The sequence below is a fragment of the Polypterus senegalus genome, chromosome 12 (genome assembly GCF_016835505.1).
Source record: "Polypterus senegalus isolate Bchr_013 chromosome 12, ASM1683550v1, whole genome shotgun sequence".
NCBI classification, from domain to species: Eukaryota; Metazoa; Chordata; class Cladistia; order Polypteriformes; family Polypteridae; genus Polypterus; species Polypterus senegalus.
In genome coordinates, this window is record NC_053165.1 from 143194611 (window position 1) to 143216256 (window position 21646).

The following is a 21646-nucleotide window of genomic DNA, read 5'->3' on the forward strand; positions in this document are numbered from 1 at the left end:
TATGGAAGTGCAACTTTCAACAATGCAAATTTTTACATTTCTTTAGAAAAACAAACGATATAATATCTATTAAGCAATTTAAGAGATTTGCTTCACTTTTTTTGATAAGTACATACTTATAAGTTAGGGTCCCAGGGAGAACAATTATGCATTCAAATTAAAAACCAGGTAAACGTTTGAAAGCTTAATAACTCCACGTGAAATTTATCAACATTATAGCAGCAGCGTAGAACAAAATAAAGAAAACACAATTCAAGACAGACAATGGAAATGAATGTACCCATGAACTGTACTGTATAGTAAGCTGGATCATTTAAAAAAATGTCCAATACAAACAATTTCAAATGTTTCTTTTACTGAGAACTCAAAACTTTAGACCTTCATTTTAATGCATGTTGATTGTTATGTTGTGTTATTGATCATCATTTATTTTGTAACATAATAAATTAATGCCTATTAACGGAATTTTCCTTTATTGAACGAGGTTCCAGAAATAATGTCAGACATGCCGTTTAAACTTTGAATGATAGAATTCACTATAATAGCAGTTAGAGCAACCACATTCATATTTAGTAAGGTGTTTGCTTAATCTAAAAAAAAAATGTCATGCTCTCTTTCTTTTAATTATATCGAATGCTGAGTCAGAAATTATAAAACTGTTTTTGTTTCTAAAAGTAAATACGCGAATAATACCATAAAGAGAAACTCGGATTCTTGCCTCGTGATTGCAGGAAGTCATATTAATATCGTCTTTTAGGATTAAATCAACGTTTAGTTTTTCGACGAAACCGATCCGACAGAGGACGGACGCGAATGCTGGGGGCGTGGCGTGGAAGGCTGGAGACGCGGAAGGCAGGGTACAAGACTCTTTAGCGAGGGCCGCTATTCCTTTAGTTCTTTAATGCAGCGATGACTTCGGCAGGGCTGTGGTGCTGCGTCCTTGTGATTTGCTCGGTTATCGTCCCGGATTACACTTCTGTCATTCCTCGGCTCATCGAGAAGATTCACGGTAAGCATCCGAAATAATCAGTTGTGACAGCTGGGGAGTGGATTATTTTTTATGCCATCTCCTCTACTACAAACATGAAAGCAAAAGGTGTGGATACGTGAAAAAAAGGTTATATTTAATTGTGAATGATCGATCGCCTTGGTTTCAGGCGTTTCCAATCTGTATCTGCAAATCGACCGCATTGTAACGATCTGTCATGCCGACGTGCGTTTTACGCAGCACAGAAAACTTCGTAGTTTACAGATTTTATTTGCAAATATGTTAGATCATTATAGTACCCTATAATTCTCTTATTGTAACGATATGGCCCCGTTTTTGCTCTCATCTCTCCCTGATCTCCGCACACCATCGTATAGTTAAAGGACACCCAGCACGTGTGCTCCCTCGGTTACAATGATGCCCTTTCACGCGTGTCTGTGTGTCTTTGTGTGTCCATCTTGTGATGGACTGGCGCCCCGTCCAGTTGTTGTTCCTGCCTTGCGCCTTATTACTGCTGGGAGTCGCTCCAGCTACCTGGCAAACGTCCGCCGGAAATGGATGGATAGATAAACGCGAAAGGAGAGATCCCAGCATTCGTCATATTTTTAAAATTTATTACAGGCTGAAAAAAGTCCCGGGTTTTCGTCAATTTTTCATGCATCAACAAATTGACAGTCCCTGAATTCAACCGAAACTACACCGCAGCCTCACACGTTTCAGTTTCTAACTTGTCAATCTGAATTTACAAAAAATATTATTTAGTATTAGTATCGGTATATAGTATAGTATATATAGTATATCGTAGTATATAGTATAGTATATATAGTATATACCCTTAAAAATAGATTAAAAACATTTAATTTAACCCACCGGGATAGCCTTAAAAATAGATTAAAAACATTTAATTTTAGAGGAGTGTTAAGTATGTTGAAACCTTTTACCTTTCCCTGCCGTCACAAGCCATTCTTTGTAAACTTCTTGTTTGTTTAATTGAATTTAAGTTCAGCATTTTACTTCCTTTTAAAATTGCTGTGCAGCACGTTGTGCTTTTTAATGTTTTAGGTGATGACATTGCTATTAAGTAAATCTTTTCAAACTTTTCTTTATTTCAAATACTGTCACTAGTCACCTGAAGCATCGGTGCAGCCATATACTGTGCCCCCCGTCGTTGCTTTACAGGGCCGTTTTTCTGACTTACCTAAAGAAATGAACAAAGGCAACTGGAAGACATGACGATCTTCCCTGTCCTCGGCACTGTGCTTGTTGCTGTGTGTACTCTTCCTCTTGCACTATCGCTCAATGGTGTTACAAAATGGCCTAAGCCTCATTTGAATTAGATTCAATATTTGTGATACAGTCTGATCTGAACTGCAGTATTCAATAGCACTGAGCAGAACCTTTTCAGTTGTGTGACTCTACTCAAGAACTTAGTAAGTGAGCAAGCAGCTAGTGGTGACAATATTCTCAGCCACAAGACTGCACATGAATAATGTCGAGCATCTGTCAGGACCTGCTGATACGTCTTGTTCTAGAAGCAGCATTAGTAGACGTGGAACACAGGAGATGTCCATTACCTGTCATAAGTGCCTACAGTGAAGAGAATAAAGGTGGATTTTAGACCTCACTTAGGGTTGGGGTTCTTTTTCTTCTTCTTTTAAAGCTTTTCCCGTTTTCTTGTATATTGTAGCAGCCTCCTCCACTCTCATCTGCTGTACATTTCTTTGCCCTGACTCTCCTTTCTGAATTCACACAGTCCATATACTTTCTCTTTGGTCATCGTCTTCTCCTCCATCCCGACATCTCCATATTCATGATTCTTCTCCCCATATTGTTTATCTCATTTCTCATGATCTGCCCGTACCACTTTAATCCTCCTTCTAGTATTTATTCACCCAGCTTTAACTGTACCTCTGATTCTGTCCTTCGTGGTCTTATCAAGCTTTGTTACTTCACACATTCTTCTCAACATCTTAATTTGTGTAGCCCCCTGCAGTATATCACTATGATCAGTAAAGTTTTATTTCATTGTACTTGACTTTACTCATATCAGCAGAAACCAGAGTGAAAGACTGCCAGAGAGGTGGACAAATGACAGTGGGAAGGCACAGGCTAGAGAGATGGACAGTAAACGTGTGAAGGACACGCACACAGGCGTTTTTAAAAGTGCTGATGTCTGTTTCACAAACACGTCTGATGAGAACAGGTGAAGGGGTTATTTGGGCTCAGTCCAGAAATAAACAGCCCGACCCCACATCTGACAAGAATTCCATGTCTGGCCATTGCCCACATCAGACAAGAATTTAATGAATATGTAAATATGTGAGTGGTTATAATGTTGGGGATCCAGCACAAAGTTAGAAGCGTCTCCATGCTGCCGACATTCCCCCGGATGGGACATATGGAGTCAGCATTCCCCACATGAAGAACTGGCTGTGTGTCCATTGGCTTCTCTCTTGCCTGAATAATATATGTATAATGCATTATACATTTTATTATTGGGAATGGAAGTTATCTTTGAAAGCATGTTAAATATAAATAGACATATCTCTTTCTATTTCATTTCTGCCATGGTTACAAAAGAGATTGGTTGAATAGGCTCACGTGTGTCCTGCATGACAGAAAGAATGCCAACCTAGGGGAGAAAGAGTGCCCCCTGCTGGATACACACCCACTTCCCTTTCTTGAACCCTTTTAACTGTCCAGGTTTCTGATCCACGTTAGACGTGTTGGTCTGACCACTATTGCATATACTTCACCCTTCACTCTTGCACCAATTCTTCAGTCACATAGCACTTGTCTTTTCCTATTAATTTTAAGGTCTCTATGCTCCAAAGCTGCTCTTTGCTGCTCCAGTTTCCTTTCAGCACCATTGTTAATGGTGCCACGTTGCATAAAATCATTTCAGAATAGTATGCACCATGCGGCCCAAGCTACTATTCCCCTAGCAATATCATCCATAACTAGAGTGAAAAGATAGGCTTATTAATCCTTGAAGTAACCCGCACATAACTGCAGATGTAGAAAACTGAACTATAAACTAGCATGTGTGTTTTTTTTGTGAATTAAACTTGTTAATAACTTTGATAATGTTTCTCTTAAAGCACACTGTATATGCTCAAGATGCCCTTTTGGTTGTGACACATGACATTTCTTACTGATAAGCATAAAAAGGCATTTTTCTTCAGAAAGATTCAGATGATGCAACTCAAGCTCTGTGAAGTAAGAGCAACACAGAACAGAAAAGGAGAGAACAGATACCACCTCAGGCCTTCCTCTTGCCTTCTGCCCTCCGGAGCCCCCACAGCACTCAGGTGCTCCAAACAAAACAGATCAGCCCTTGAAACTGTGCAGATGAAAGCAACTTGGTGCAGCTCGGACTTAAGGACTCAGAGAATTAAACTTACTCAGTCTCAGGCATAGGAGACTGAGTGGGGACCTAATCCAGGTCTTCAAAATCCTCAAAGGCATTGACAAAGTAGATCTAAGAGAATTCTTTCCAATGAGGGATGAATCATGTAGTCGAGGTCACTAGTAAGTATCTGAAAAAATTTCAAATAAAGAGTTTCGATACTCATGGTTGGCTACAAAAGCATTTGCTAGCTGTAACTTTTGCCCTTAGTACTGACTTGACAGGCAGCCAAAACGTTTTACCTGTTTTTTTCAGTTCATCAGATAAATCATAAACTGTATATATATATATATATATATATATATATATATATATATATATATATATATATATATATATATATATATATATATATATATATACCGACAGAAAATGCACAAGAAATAAGGTGCAATGTCGCCAGCCAACTACACGCAGGACAACCGACCAAACATATTTCCACAAGTGAACAAAAAGCCTTACGGTCGCTACAGAATGACAGCAGCATCATCATCGCACCAGACGACAAAGGAGGTGCAACTGTCGTTTTAGACAAAGAACAATACACCACAGCTATAGAAGAAATGCTTTCTGACACTAACACTTATCAACTGCTGAGTAAAGACCCAACGAAAACCACACTTAATAGAATAAACACTGCTCTGACCAAACTCCGGAATAACAACCACCTCGATGCACAGAATTATTATAAAATTAAATCCAACGATGCTATCTGCCCTGAATTTTACGGACTCCCGAAAATACATAAAACACCACTGAAATTCAGACCAGTGGTCAGCCTAATAGGCGGACCATCCTATAACTTATCAAAAAGACTCTTCCAATTACTCAAACATCCAACTTTTGATTCAGACTATTCTGTGAACAGCGCTGAGTTGGCATTACAACGCTTAAAAGATTTATCCGTCGCCGAGGATGAAATCATGGTCTCTTTTGATGTTGTGTCGCTATACACCATGATACCGATTCATCTAGCCACAGAAACACTTTTAATGAAACTGGAAAGTGACCCCACTATAGAAACAAGAACTAAGCTATCGATTAAAGACATACTACACCTACTATCACTCTGCCAAAAAACTCACTTTCATTTTAAAGGCAAATACTATACTCAGAAAGAAGGCATGCCATTGGGATCGGTGTCATCAAGACTTCTAGCAGAACTGGTAATGCAACGATTTGAAAACATGGCTCTATCTCAGTTCACACCCAAAATCTGGATACGCTGTGGACGACACATTCGTCATAATAAAAAATGATCAGCTGAATGAATTCTACAAGCAAGTCAACTCAATATTCCCGGCAATCCAATTCACAATGGAGAAAGAAATTAACCGACACATCAGCTTCCTAGACATCTACATTGAAAGAAGTAATGACGCCACCCTGACTACAGTACTAGTGTTTACCGTAAAGAATGCTATGCAGACAAGATATTACACTTCGCCAGCAACCACCCGATATCTCATAAACGGAGCTGTGTTAAAACTCTATTCAGAAGAGTCCACACCCACTGTAATACGAAGGAAACAAAAATGAAAGAGAGACGCTATCTCTTCCACCTTTTCACTTCAAACGGATACTCGAAAACATTCATTAATCGAAGCCTACACAGAAGACGCCAAAAAACTCAACAATCAATTGACTCGAATCATAACCCCCACCCAACCTGGCACTCACTCCCTTATCACCACAATGTGTCTGAAGGTGCTGCACGCATCCTGGCCAAGTCAGGTGTCAGAATAGCACACAAACCCATGAACAATCTGCGCACGGTCCTCTTTAATGCCAAAAACAAGAAATCGACAGCAGAAACACTAGACGCAGTATACAGCATTCCATGCAGTTCGTGCTCAGCGGTATACATAGGACAAACTTCAAAAAGAATCACAACACGTATACAGGAACACCGCAACGCCGTCAGAAGAAAGGACGCACTGTCATTGATCTATAAGCATACTAAATCAACAGGACATACATTTAATTTTGACGATGTACAAGTAAAATTTAAAGCCAATAATAAAAGTGCTAGAGAGCTGGCTGAATCCTGGTTATCAAATGAGAACGCCATCAACAGACACTTGGACATAAATCCAGCATATACAAACTTAAGAAGAACTTATTCTTAATAAACAAGACTTTACTCCCAACAACCTCAACCACACAGACCTAGCCACCCCCGTAAGGTATTGCTATATATTGCCTTTGATTCTTGTATGTCTAAGCATTATCCTCTGATGAAGACCCCTGGTAGGGGTTGAAAGCTCAGGAATAAAACTACTTTATGATACGTGATTCATTTTCTCCCTTTGTGGATCTCCAACTGCTAATATGCAAACCGTATCACAGACCTTCTCTTCCATATATATATATATATATATATATTGTGAACTTGGCCCGGACACAGACAGGCGGACATGTTGTTTAAAATACCACACGTTTATTTACACTAATTATTTACGGTCACTAAGACCCCAGCCAATGGTCACTCAGACCTCAGTCACATGCACAATAGCCCAAACAATCTCAGTCCTGGCCATAAATGCCTGTCTTCGGGCCGCCTCCACAGCTCCTCTTGCCTTGTCCTTCTTCCACCCGACTCTAGCCTCGAATGAATGGAGACGGCCCCTTTTATATGGTACCGGATGAGCACCAGGCGTTCCCGGCATTCCTCCTCTGGCCACGCCCCAGCGTGGCGGAAGTGCCGCTGTCCTCCCGGCTGTTCTCCGGCGCCGTCATAAATCTTCCCCCCAGCCCTTCCTGGTGTGGCGGAAGTGCTGGGGTAACAGGTACCCAAGGCATTGGGGCGCCTCCTGGCGGTGACCACGGGCCCCTACAGGGTAGGGCTTCCATGCCCTGTACCCGTGGCCCCCAAAGCAACCCGGAAGGCAACCCCCACGTGATCCAGGGTGGGTGCAGACCCACATCCGGTCCTTCCCGTCGTCCCGGCCGGGTCATGGCCCCTGGCATCCCTGACAATATATATATATATATATATATATATATACAGTATATATATATGTATGTATATATAAGAAATGCTAAGGGTTGTGTCTGTCTGTCTTGCAGTTACTTGCAAACCACTGCACCTAGAACTTTGATCTTGATCTTATTCAAAAACTTATGACATTGCATGTGCTGGGAAAGCAAAAATATGGCTAGCAACAACCAGAGTTATCTGAATACTAATAAAGAAGGGGACATAACAGAAAAAAAAGGAGAGCTGTGTCATCTGCTGAGCGTGAAGCTGTTTATGTAATATGAAGATAAAGAATGACAGCCTCGGCATCCGCTGCCCATCAACCATATACAGTGTGCCAGCCTGCTGGGACTTGAGAAATGCTTGGGCTGAACTCTTGTTCTTGAGAGGACCTGGGGGGTCTGTGTGTTTCCTAGTATTTTCATAAAAATGGCATTGTTTTAGTTTCTTTTCTGTTCAAGTTGTATTTACTAATTTATTTATTGTAATTGTCAACAATACATGTAATTTGTCCAGGAGTGTCCAAACTTTTGCATGGAACTGTACATGCATTTACTTTAGGCAAATTGCTAAATTGAAGACAGGACTATTTATGCATTAAAGGGACTCTTTGGAATGGTGCCTGCTTCAAAAGGTGCTTTGTTGGAGTACTGAATCATGAAAGGCTTAGGTGCTGTAGGGGTTGCTTGATGACAGAAGACAAAAATGTTCACAGGGCAGAAAGAGAGCTGGCAGCCATTTGTGTTTATTTTTCCCTGCCATGGATATCACATGTTTGTTTTTCCACACTGTCAGCTAAAGGGTTTTAGGGAGATTGTAGGCCAATTAACATGAATAATTGAATGATTGACATGAAATATAGAAAGGATTCTGTCTTGAATTGTATAACACCATTCAAGTGCCGGAGTGTTAGGCAATTTTAAGGTATACTACTGCATTAACAGAATGGCAAGGCTTCATAATTTGAGCCATGGCTGATTGAAGAGGGGACTCAGCCCCCTAATAGCATCAGTAGAGCAGCCACCACACTGAAGCTTGGCATTCATGCAGATATCAAAGCTGCTTGGTGGCCTTTGTGCCGTAGTGCCATAAGTGCATTACTAATACATTTAATAATGATTTTTTGAGACGCACTCATGAGTTACTTGAAATTTTGCAGAAAAGATGAAGCACATGCATTTGGTGCAGTTGTCTAGTGAAAAATGACAAAAGTCCAGTCAAACGTTTGGGAATGTCATTAGTCTTGCAAAGATCATAACATCACGGATATATGGAAAGAATGTGTCTATGCACTATAATGTGCTGAAGGGTCTCACTGTTATCTTGAGCAAAGTGCCAAGTGTGTGGTTGGCCCACCATAGCTTTTATTGTTTTTTTTAACATTGCACTTTTTGCAGATGCTTTTGCAGCTGGGTGTCGTGGGTGGTTTGGGGGGGGATTAGAAAGTTTTAATAGGCCATGGTGCTCAGTGTTAGCCATAAAAGATCTTATGTTGAAAAACCCTTCTGGGAAACAGACACAGTGTGAATCCCGTTGAGTCCCCATACAGCTGTGTTCCCCTGTGAATCACATATATACGTCTCTCTCAGCGCCCGAGTCGGTGTTGCTGGGTGTTTGCCGCTTCTTTTTCTGTGTGTTTCCCAGGCTGGATTCAGCAACACAGAAAAATGTGTAGGGTGAAAGTCAAATTCTGTGAAGGCGGTGATATTTCAGTTCAAAGTGAACCATTGTAACTACTCCTGGAAACCTTATGTTCCCTTTCAGCCATGAAGAACAGTGAAGTTAGTCAGTAAAAATATGGTTTTATAAAGCCAGATTTTGAAAAATGTAATAAACTGGTGCTACATTATCCTACTAATAATCTATGCTGAAATAAAACATAATATGGTGGTATGTTTGACTTTCTCCAGCATTCATGTTCCTTAAAACTGATTCATAAATGTTTGAGATCATATACCTACAAGGCACATTCAAAACGTTTCTGCACTCCTCTATTTTTTACGAATTCCAAATCAATTTTTTTTATGTAGTCACCTTCCTTTGCACTGCATTTTTCCTAGTCACATGACACTCTCAACCAATTGCTGCTCCTCCTGCCTTTACCGTTTCCAATGAAAATATAAAAGTTCCTCGTGTAAATATTAATGCAAGATAAACATTCTATATGTGGAATAGCCATCAATTTTGTAATTAAGAAAGTAAATTTACTTCACGTTACACAACATCTAGTTGGAGTGGGATGTCAAGCTTGATAACAATGGTTGCTGATTTTGTCATTTGTTGATGTCTGATTACACGACTAGTTGTCGTAGGGGATGTCAAATGACTTGACTGCGTGACGAAGTTCAAGTCCAATTTCCCATCTCTAAAGTAGCATGACCACACCCCTTTTTCTGACAGCCAATGATGTGCTGCCTGTTACAGTCAGTGCTTTTCTGAGGGCTTACAGTGGCTTCAGCTGCCCTTTTCTTCCAATCTCTGGTGTTACATAAAATATGAGACATACGATAGATGAACTTTTCCTCTGAAGTTAATGGCTGGATTGATTCCTCATTAAAAGTGTTGGGAACAGACTGAATCATTTCTGTTGCTTAGTCTCTTTTATTTTCAGAGGAAGGAGTTTAAACATTAATCGGGATGATGTAACATACATTCCTAGGCATTAATGTGGGTGAATTGAAGAGTGTCAATATTTCAACATCCTGATTGCAAAATTTTAGTTTCAGTTTTAAGAGAATATTGTGAAAGTCACAAAAGCATCACCACCACCTTGTGAACAACTTCTCTCTGGGGTCACAGGGACTCTGATGTAAGGTAAGGCGGATGTTGAAAGCCTTTTCAAGCCTCTTCCGAGCAGCTTGCACACTGCTTTTGGTCATAAATTGGTGCAAGACAGGGCTAGGAAGCCATAGCATACGCAATCTGAATTTCAGTGACTTGTTTGATAACTGAAGAACATGCAGAACATTCCGTTCTGAGAGACCAGTGGCCCTTCTGGTTTCTGCTTGGTCTTTGACCATTGTACATACATTTTTTTTTCATTTTATACATGTATCTTGTACTTTGGAAGATAGTGTGGTCTGGTGGGTGTAAAACTTTGAACCTAAAGGCTTCCAGTTCAGCTCCCTGCCATCCCAGTCATGTAACCTGTCTATGCTCATATTGTAAGAAATACATACTATATGTGAAAGTTAAGGTACGATCAGAATAATCATTAATCCTTTTAACTCTCAAATTATAAGAACTGAAACCAAACTGCTGTGTGACTCAACGTGTGATTTAGTCTGTTGGTATTTGTTTAGTTAGTGAAGACTGGGTACCCACAAGCAGGGTTTGAGAACACATCATGTCAGGTAGGGGCACATTTTAATAATTGAGCACTCTATTAGAATAGTGATCAATTTTTGACAAGAGCAGGTCACTCATCCCGACAAGCTCACCACTCCTGTTCATTTAATTTCTTCAAGATAGCAAGTCAAGTCAAGTTGGGGAGCATGCACAGGTACAGTGTGTTGCTACACCCACTACACGGCGAAACAACTCAGGATCCCGTTTGGCAACCCCCAGTCAGATGTGCGGTCCTATCCCACGCTCTGGAAATGACCCTCTATCTGCCGCAGCCAGGTGTTACGTGGGCGACCCCTTGGCCTGGTCCAGCCACTTGGGTCCCCAACAATGAGGAGCTTATCACCCGGATCACCCTCAGGGAAACGCGCCAAATGGCCGTAGTGTGTAACTGATGCTCCCTCACAATGCAGGTAATGTGCCTCATTCGGGACTCCATGAGCAACCATCCATTTGACACAAAGTCAAACCAACGGTACCCAAGGATTTTCTGGAGAGACACAATATAAAAGGAGTCCAGTCTTTGTCTCAGGTCACTGGATAGCGTCCATGTCCCACAACCATATAGCAAGACAGGAAGCACCAGGACTAAAGACTTGGACCTTCTTCCTTTTGCATAGATATCGGGAGCACCACACACCCCTTTCCAGTGACCTCATGACCCCACATGCTCTCCCAATCCGTCTACTGACTTCACAGGAAGAGTCACCAGAGACATGAATGTCACTGCCGAGATGAGTAAACCTCTCCATGTGGTTGACACTCTATCCGCAAACAGACACACTGCTGACGGTTGTGCCCAAGAGGTCATTAAAGGCCAGGAACTTGGTTTTTATCCAGGACACTCGCAACTTGGCTGGCTACTTTAAGCAGTTGTTCAAAGCTGATCTTCCGGCTAGGAATTTGGATATCTCTGGGTCCACGGTCCTTGAGGCTGATCCTCCAGTTAGCTGTGAACCACCCAATTTCACTGAGATTGCACAGGTGGTGAACCAGCTGAGGGGTAGAAGGGCTGCAGGGATCTTTGGCATCCGGGGTGAACTGGTAAGGCTGTCCTCCTGGCATTGCAAGCAATCTTTGTTTCCATTTAGGAGATTGGCATCATCCAAACTGACTGGAAAACAGGACTTGTCATTCCAGTGCCCAGCACTGTTTCAGCTGTGGAATGGCCAAATGGGGGAGGCAGCTTGATGGATGAAGTCTCCAGGACTTTAAACAAATCCAAATCATATTATGTGATATCGTCCACTGTTAAATTCTGCTATGTACTTCTAAAATTTTTTATTTTTATACTGTATTGAGGATTTGTTCTGTTCTGTGTATTGTATTGTATTGACCCCCTTCTTTTTGACACAAACTGCACGCCCAACCTACCTGGAAAGGGGTCTCTCTTTGAACTGCCTTTCCTGAGGTTTCTTCCATTTTTTTCCCTACTGGGGTTTTTTTATGAGTTTTTCCTTGTCTTCTTAGAGAGTCAAGGCTGGGGAGCTGTCAAGAGGCAGGGCCTGTTAAAGCCCATTGTGGCACTTCCTGTGTGATTTTGGGCTATACAAAAATAAATTGTATTGTATTGTATTCCTATCTGGAAAGGGAAGAGTGATCGCCTGGATGGCAGCAACTACAGGGGGATAACACTGCTCTCGGTGCCGGGTAAGGTCTTTGCTAGGGTCGTCCTCAATAGGATCCGTGATCACTACAGTCTGGTTTTACACCCAAGAAGTCTACCATCGACCGCTTCCTGGCACTGAGGGTTCTCACACAGCGCAAACGCAAATATCGGCAGAATTTCTTTGCAGCCTTTGTCGATTTTTGCAAAGCATTCGACTCAGTTGATCGAGTTGCCCTGTGGGACATCTTGAGGGTTGCTAGATATCACGGCTTGGCCTGTACACTGGTACCATGAGTGCTGTGCAGAGTGGAGGCAGGACCTCTGCTTTATTCCCAGTTGATTCTGAGGTTCGTCAGGGGTGTGTTCTTGCTCCTACTCTGTTCAATGCTTATATGGACTGGGTGTTGGGCAAGGTCGTGGGGTCCAGCAGCTCTGGGGCATCTGTTAGTGAAGAAAGATTCACAGATCTTAACTTTGCTGATGATGCTGTGATCTTCGCCGAGTCAATAGAGGCTCTGATCGGGGCTCTCGAGTGTCTGGGCTTGCGAGTGTCTTGGATAAAAACCAAGATCCAGGCCTTCAAGATAGCATTGAGTTGAAATTTAAAACATCCTGAAGTCCTTGTCTCTGCCCCATTAATTATTCACCTTAGTCCATGTGGCTATGGCTCTTTGTGCAAATAAATGTCAATTTGGCCTTTCCAATGGTGTCTCTGTGTTCCTGTAGCAGAAGGCATTGTGCATTCATAAGTGATCAACCCCCTCATGAGACGGTAACACGTAGGTGACTAAACCCTAACAGCCATCTCAATCAATTGGTAATTTCACATGAGTGGGAATGGAGTGCATTTGTCACTATGGCACAATATTATGAGGCACAAATGACTGGAATAAACACTTAGCGGAGGAGAGCTGAGAAAGTGGTGTACTGACGAGAAGCCCACAAACTTCTGCTTACAAAGTGGTAAGAATTGCTCATAAAGCAGTCCCCCAAACCCACTAGTGCTGTTACAAGTTCCTGTGGAGAGATTGCAATGCAGTGGCAAAGGGCCCATCAGTCCTCAAGGCCTTCAGCAGAAATCCATCCTCTTTTATTCTGAAATGTGTTCAGTGGAAACACTAAGCTAATCTTGTGTAGCCGTGGGCTGTTCAGTCATATCAGAACAGAGCAGAACATCAAAGTGACGAGGAGGAAGTGGGGCCTCAGACACTCAAAGGTGGGCCTGACCTGTAAACTCGAGCTGCTACGTGTAAATACATCTATTAAGCTTCATTTTAAAATCTGCCTTTTTTCATTGGGCATTATTAATAAATAATTTCTTATTATACTGTATATATTTACATGACTGTATATTAGCAATAAATCTTTTATTTTATAAAATTGATAAATTCATCTTTATTTCATATAGTGCATTAATCATAACATATTATTAATGACAGGCATTATCTTACGACTGTCTTATTTTATGCATTAATGACAGCTCAATCTTTATAGCATCAAATGTCTTTCATATTTAGAAATGAATAACTTAGCCCCCTGCCAGGTCACATTGACACCCAACCAAGTTTGCATCGGTGGCAACTTTTCCATTCATCAGTGAGCTGGGGCATATATGGTCTTTCAGGGACATCGACGACAATAATGGACTGCTGACGTTTCAAGTTTTGAGGTTCTGCTTTGATATCGCTTCTTCCCTCTTCCTTGTCTGTTTTCAGCTCAGATCCTTTTTTGAAGCCTGCTAAGTTTGTACAGTCGATTCCGGTTAATTGGACCACCGGTTAATCGGACCAGCCGCTTATTTGGACCGAATCCTAAAGAACCGAAACAGATTATATTACATAAGCCTAATATTGTTCGCTTATTTGGACCAAAGTCGGACCAAAGAATGTGACAGAGAATAAGAAAAAGAAGTCACAAGTCACCTGCGGAAAGCGGATGTAAAGTGGGTCAGCAACATCGGGAGGATCCCTGGGCTCCCCAGGAGAATTTATGCTTTTGTCAAAGGTCAGGAAGTTAGAAAATTTGTACCAAGTGCAAACCAGTGGGAGTGAACATGCCTGCCCTTTCTTTCCTAAAAGACTGCCCAGTAGCCGGCGACATGAAGTCGAGCGTAAACAAGTGCAGTGTGTTAACAGAATGCGTCAGATCACACTAGACAAGTTCTTCAAATGTTGACTGGAATTTGGTAATGTAACCTTTTTGATTGAGCTTCGCATGCTGAGTGTCGTGTAGATCGTTTCGAAGGATTTGTAGATTTCTTTTTCAATAAACAAAGTTGTAAGCAACCGTACATGTACATGTATGTAGTTCTTGTTTGTACGTTCGCCATACGCTTGTGCAGCACAATCAAAGTCATAATGACACTTTAATATGTATCTTGGTTGCACAAGTATAGGGCATGTTCGTGTAATCAGACCAGCCGGTTATTAGGACCAAAATGATCGCATCCCGATGTGGTCTGATTAACAGGAATCGACTGTATTCCTATTCCTCTCCAGTTCTGCTTCATATGCTCTATAGGTTCTTCTCTTGTTTGGCAAAGAAATTTTCCTTCAACTCTGCACATTTCACAGAATTTTGCCTTTAAGAATACTGCATTGATTTTGTCTTTCAGAAATGTAAAACCATCAATACATTCCACTCATTTAATACCCATCATGAGCTCTGTGCCATGGGGAAAGTCCAAGGACACTTGCTGCCAGTTATGCCAGCTGAAAACCTTGGACATGTCAGTCATTTGCAAACCTGCTTATTCCTGAACAGTGCCGCTGTTTGGTCTGCTGGAGTCTGCCCCATCTTTTTATAGGGCAGAAGGCAGGAACAAACCCTGGACAGGGTGGCAGTCCATCACAGGATAAACACACACACTAGGGGAAATTTAAAAATGCCAGTTCATCTAACCATGCAGACACGGGGAGAACAAGCAAAGGACCTGGGAGGTGAACCCTGGTCAACTTACTGTGAGGCAGCAGTTGCTACCACTACACCATCGTGCCACCCACCCTGGACATGTTTTCTTTTGAACCTTTACTATTTATCACTTAAAGGAGGGTGTTCAGTTTAGGCACAATTGCTGCAAAGCAAGCTCACAATTCCTGACATAAACTCTCTGGCAAACTCTCCTTTAACTTTTGGAAGTCCTCCTTTTTTAACCTGGTGCTTCTAGAGATGTCTCTTGCAAAGTTTAGCTGATCACCTGGACCTGATACTGCTCAGTGTTAAGAGCTAGCGTGGGTGGTCCAAATCTGGACATTACTTCTTTCACCCATAATCTTCAATCTGGTTGGAGGGGGCTGTCTGTTATACCCTTTGTAAATGTGTCTTTCATGGCTGAGGGCCAACATATATGGCAGGTTAGATGAGGAATGGTGGTTGACAGTGCATTAGTTTGTTTATATATATATCTATATATATGGAAGCGAGGATCTGTGATACAGTTTGCAAATTTGTAGCTGGAAATGCACAAAGGGAGGAAATTAATTAAGTCAAGTCAAGTTGGGGAGCATGCACTGGTAAAGCACGTTGCTGCACCCAGCACATGATGAAACAGCTCGGGATCCTGGTTGGCAACCCCCCAGGCAGACACACGGTCCAGTCCCACCTTCCAGAAATGACCTTCTATCTGTTGCAGCCAGGAGTTACGTGGGCGACCCATTGGCCTGGCCCAGCCACGTGGGTCCCCAACAATGAGGATCTTACGAGCCGGATCACCCTCGGGGAAACGCGTCACATGGCCATAGTGCTGTAACTGACGCTCCCTCACAATGCAGGTAATGTGCCTCATTTGGGACTCCATGAGCAATCGCTCATTCAACACAAAGTCAAACCAGCGGTACCCAAGGTTTCTCCGGAGAGACACCGTACCAAAGGAGTCCAGTCTTCGTCTCAGGTCACTGGATAGCGTCCATGTCTCACAACCATATAACAAAACAGAAAACACCAGGACTCTAAAGACTCGGAGCTTCAACCCCCCATGCTCCCCCAATCCACCTACTGACTTCATAGGAAGAGTCACCAGAGACATGAATGTCACTGCCAAGGTAAGTAAACCTCTCAACAAGGTCGACTCTCTCTCCGCAGACAGACACACTGCTGATGGCCGTGCCCAAGATGTCATTAAAAGCCTGGATCTTGGCTTTTATCCAGGACGCTCACAATCCCAGACACTCTCCTCGCTCTGTCTATCTAGAGCCCTCATCAGAGCCTCCATCGACTCTGCAACGATCACACCATTGTCAGCAAAGCCAAGATCCGTGAAGCTTTCTTCACCAACAGATGCCCCACTGCCGCTGGACCCCATGAACTTGCCCAACACCCAGTCCATACAAGCATCTTAAAACAGTTATTTATTCCTAAACTTTCAATTCCTACTAGGAATCATCATCAGGGGAACATGATTAGACTTTTGAGGATCCCAAGGCAACGTATAGCAAATAAGGATGGCTGAAATGTTGCTAGCCAATGAAAACAGCATTAACAGACATGAACCCAGCATATGCAGGCTTGAAAAGAAGAACACGCACATAATAAACAAGACTTCATGACCAACACCCTCATCGAGCCCCCCTCATCCACCTGCCTCACCCTCCTTAGATTCCTGTTATGTTCCACATGTAAACTCACTATTACCGTAAGTCTAGTAATGCAAGACACCAAGATTTTTGTGCCCCCTCCCCCTAATTTCCGCACTCAAATAAACCACCTAAGTTTTAGGTGATTTTTGGACTATATTTTGCACAGGAAATTACACCTTTATGATAAAAAGAGGAAACCAAAAATGACCAGAAGGACCTTTAAAAAAATGCATCTTGGTTTGCTATTTCAAGGTTTCTGATTACAAATATGATAATATTTTTGAAATTTGATTCTTCACCCGTAGCCCTAGCCCTCTAAGAGTCAATGCCAGAAGGTTAAAAACGACAGATTTCAAATGTAAGCCAGAAAAGTTTTAGTTTACACCATTTCAAGGCCGGTGATTATGAAGATGATGTTATTTTTGATCTTTGACCCTTGACTTGGGATCTATGGAGGAATATTTCGGACAAAATGAAATAAATAAATAAATGCGTAAATAAATAAAAGTACTGTGAAATGTGAGCATAAATAAATACATGTGTCATGAAATGAGAGCCTTGATAAATAAATATGTCATGAAATGAGAGCATAAATAAATAAATGTGTCACGAAATATGTTTTTCGTTGCTTATTTATTTATTTCATTTTGTCCGTAACATTCCTGCAAACCGTCATGAAATACGGCTTGAAATAAAACTGTCACTTTCACTCGTCAAAGTTGAGAGGGTGGGCTCTAACACGCCCTCTAGTTACTGATTGGTGAATCGATAGCACAAGAATTAATTAGAAAAATGCTTACTACTGCCGATTAAATGGATTCTGCCGAAGATATTACGTATTTCAGAGAGAGAATTGAAGATTTATCGGAAGAACTTACAATGTTGGCGGCCCTTTTAGAACTGAGTATTTGACCCTTGTTTTACGAGTAGAAAGTCAGTTGCATATTCGCAGCTACTTTTTCAAACAACTGTACAGCTCTGATCACTGGTAAAGTTGTTCAGTTCAAAATATTAGGTGGAGCTGCTTTAGGCATTCCATGTCAAAGTACCTAAACTAATACAGCCGTTGCAGCTGACCGTATATCAAACTGGCTCATTCGCCTTGTGATCGTCTTCTCTGATACATCATACAGATCTGCAATCTGTTGTACTTTTAAACCGCATAACAGAAGGTGTTCTATTGACTCAGCTGGAATGTCCTGAACTGGAGTGTAGTCGAGTCCGTTCCACCTGTTCTTCGATAATTTCAAAAACAGTTTAATCTATATTGGAGTCTAAAAGGGCCGCCAACATTCTAATTTCTTCCGATAAATCTTCAATTCTCTCTCTGAAATATGTAATATCTTCGGCAGAGTCCATTTCATCGGCAGTAGTAAACATTTTTCTAATTAACTCTTGTGCTATCGATTCACCAATCAGTAACTAGAGGGCGTGTTAGAGCCCACCCTCTCAACTTTGACGAGTGAAAGTGACAGTTTTATTTCAAGCCGTATTTCATGACGGTTTGCAGGAATGTTACGGACAAAATGAAATAAATAAATAAGCAACGAAAAACATATTTCGTGACACATTTATTTATTTATGCTCTCATTTCATGACATATTTATTTATTAAGGCTCTCATTTCATGACACATTTATTTATTTATGCTCACATTTCACAGTACTTTTATTTATTTACGCATTTATTTATTTATTTCATTTTGTCCGAAATATTCCTCCATAGGGATCTAGCCATCTACTGACCTTTACCAAAGGGTGAAAAATCATATGTATAATCATTTAAATTGAAGCACACATTTTAATCTTCAAATATTTACACACAGCTATTCTTGTTTCTTATGTACTTGCAACTCAATGAAAGAAGTCAATCCATTTATTATAAACATCCCAAATTAGGGCGGCTCACACTAATTCAAACTTTTTATCTTTAAGCTAACCAAAACACCCGGTGTTGCCTGGGTATATCTGCATAATATTTGTATAATTAGATAATTTAAAAAAGCAAATATGTCATAGTTGGCTGTAAGTTGGTTTCCCATAGAGGGCCTCTTACTGTAACAGCATTATAGGCATCCGGTCAAAGCAGTGCACTGGGGCGCCTACCTACACAACTGCTCACAGGAATAAAAATGTAAATGGTCCATAAAATTAAACATATATTTATTGTATTGGTACTTCCAAAAAAATCAGTGTCTAAACTTTAAAAAGCATGCTTTACAGCAAGAATTAATCAACACAAACATTTGAACAATATAACATGAGCCTTGAAAAATACAAAAATTTCAACATATAAATGATCCTCAATTGGTAAACCATACAGACGGACATGGCACAGTATGAAATTACTATGAATTATTTATTATTAATCAAGTGTTCAACACAAACATTAGCAAAATTTCTTTGCAGAGAATTGAGTTGAAGTGACGTCAACATATACGCTTTTACGTTACTGTATGGAGTGCGTGAGATTTGTACCCTGTGGCAGCCCCGGCCGGGACGCCCAAGAGGGCCAGAAGAGGGCTTGTGCCTCCTCCAGACCGTGAGGGGGCGTCCGTCCTGGTTATGTTGGGGGCCTCGGGTAAAGGGCTTGGAAGCCCAGCCCTGTAGGGACCCGTGGCCACCGCCAGGCGGCGACCCGGTGCCTGGATATCCCTGGAGCCCAGCACTTCCGCCACACCAGGAAGTGCTGGGGGGAAGACGACAGGGGACAGGGGGAAGCAGCTAGAGCCCATCCGGGTTCCTATTTAAGGGGCCGCCTCCCTCCAGTCATTGGTGGAAGTCGGGTGGAAGAGAGACGAAGCCGGAGAGAGGATTGGAGGCGGCCAGAGAGGCAATTTGACTGTATGCCCTGGACATTGGGGGAACGGTGCTGGAGGCACTGGGAAGTGCACTAGTTGTAAATATATTGTTAATAAACGTGTGTTGGGTGAACTTACGATGTCCGCCTGTGTGTGTCTGGGCCAGCGTTCACAACCGGTACCTGCACGTGAGGTTGCAGAGGTGACCATGATATTAAATCAGAGGCGAATGCCAATGTCCACTTGTAACATAATAACAAATATTTATAGTTTAGTATTTATTTATTGACAGCAAGTCACAGCATACATAGATTAACATGGGGCCCCTATGCTTGTGGGCCTCCTGGGCACCTGACCAGCGTGCCCATGCGTTAGGACGGCCCTGGGCCCATCCATTATCTACACTACCCATTGTATCAATTTCTTTGCTCTCAGGAGTCGAGAGTTTGCTCTTCTTGTGTCAGACTGGATTCCATCGTCGTGGTAGGTCTTTGCTGGGTTGAAAACATGAGCGCTGCTTCTTTGTATTTCTTAGTTTACAGTGGTCTCACAAATAGATCTTTAATCTCACATGAATAAATGGCTTGTTCAGTGATCGAATCATTGATTGACAGAGTGTATAAACTGGGCAAAAGTGACTCAACTATTGAACCACCGTTCATGACAGTAACTCTGAAACATCATAAAATGTGTCTGTTAAGTTGTTGATACTGTAATATCCAATATTTCGTGTACATCCACTGAGGTGCTTTGGAGTAATGTGTGGTTTTTGTGAGATTGTCCTTCTGATTACAACTTCAGAATGAAATTCTTCAAACTCCACTACGCCTATGTTTTAAATTGAATGAACGGTAATGTACATGTAAAATTTTGTGAAAGTGAATATAGGGAGTTTGAGTGATTTGTGCTTCTTTTTTATGTTGTTGCATCCCCCTCATCACACCATATACTCTTCCACCTCCTTCATTTCCATTGACGTCGAATTAGCCTTCGCTGGAAGTAGAGCCAAATCTAAACAAACAATATGAAAAATTTGTTACGATCTGCCAAGCTATTTTTGAATGTTTGAAAGGATTTCAGGTCTAGATTTTAAGGTTTACCAGCAGTAATATACAGTATGCATCAAAACATCATGAAATTCAAGTCAGCCAATTTGCAGTGATGTATTCTTTTGACATTTGCATTGCAGCCATTCTTCTCAATTATAGTTTTTCAATGCCATGTAGTCCTGATTTTAATTTAGCTCAGCTTTATTACATTTACAAAATTTCATTTGGACCATCTGAGTGGTTTTGGAATGCTGTGCAGTCCCCTTACATAGCCTACTGTGTATTTTACATTGGACCATCAGTGAAAATCAGCTCAGCCTTTCTGTATGCTTGGTGAACAAACAAACTGACTGACTGACTGACACAATGCGGTTCTGAGGGCTGAAATGAGGTCCTTAGTGTGGAAAGTGGATAATAACATCAAGCAAAGCTGAAAAATTCAAAAGACAGACAGACAGACACAGAGGGTGTAATGATTTTATTTACACAGAAGATGATATACTGGAACTCTGTTAATTTGACCTAGTGTATTTCATTTTATTATATGAATGACTAGCAAAATACCCGCGCTTCGCAGCAGAGAAGTAGTGTGTAAAAAAGTAATGAAAAAGAAAAGGAAACATTTAAAAATAACGTAACATGATTGTCAATGTAATTGTTTTGTCACTGTTATGAGTGTTGCTATCATATATATATATATATACATATATACACACACATATAAACATATACATATATATATATACAAATACATCTGTGTGTGTGTATATATATATATATGTTTGTGTGTGTGTATATATATATATATATATATATATATATATATATATATATATATATATATATGTGTGTGTGTATATATTGAAATAGTTTTACTGTCAAATAATGCAAAG

General features: G+C 41.2%; 1 protein-coding gene across 2 annotated transcripts in view; it reads left to right on the forward strand.

Moving 5' to 3' along the window:
• The first annotated feature begins 828 nt into the window (after window positions 1–828).
• The window catches only part of sema7a (semaphorin 7A), a 70256-nt gene continuing 49438 nt past the window's right edge, over window positions 829–21646 (forward strand). The window contains exon 1 of one of the 2 annotated variants that reach the window (XM_039773694.1): window positions 829–1009. In XM_039773694.1, coding sequence (XP_039629628.1) covers window positions 910–1009 — 100 coding nt within the window. In that variant the 5' untranslated portion in view covers window positions 829–909. The remainder of the gene's footprint in view (window positions 1010–21646) is intronic. The other variant, XM_039773693.1, reaches the window with a different exon arrangement.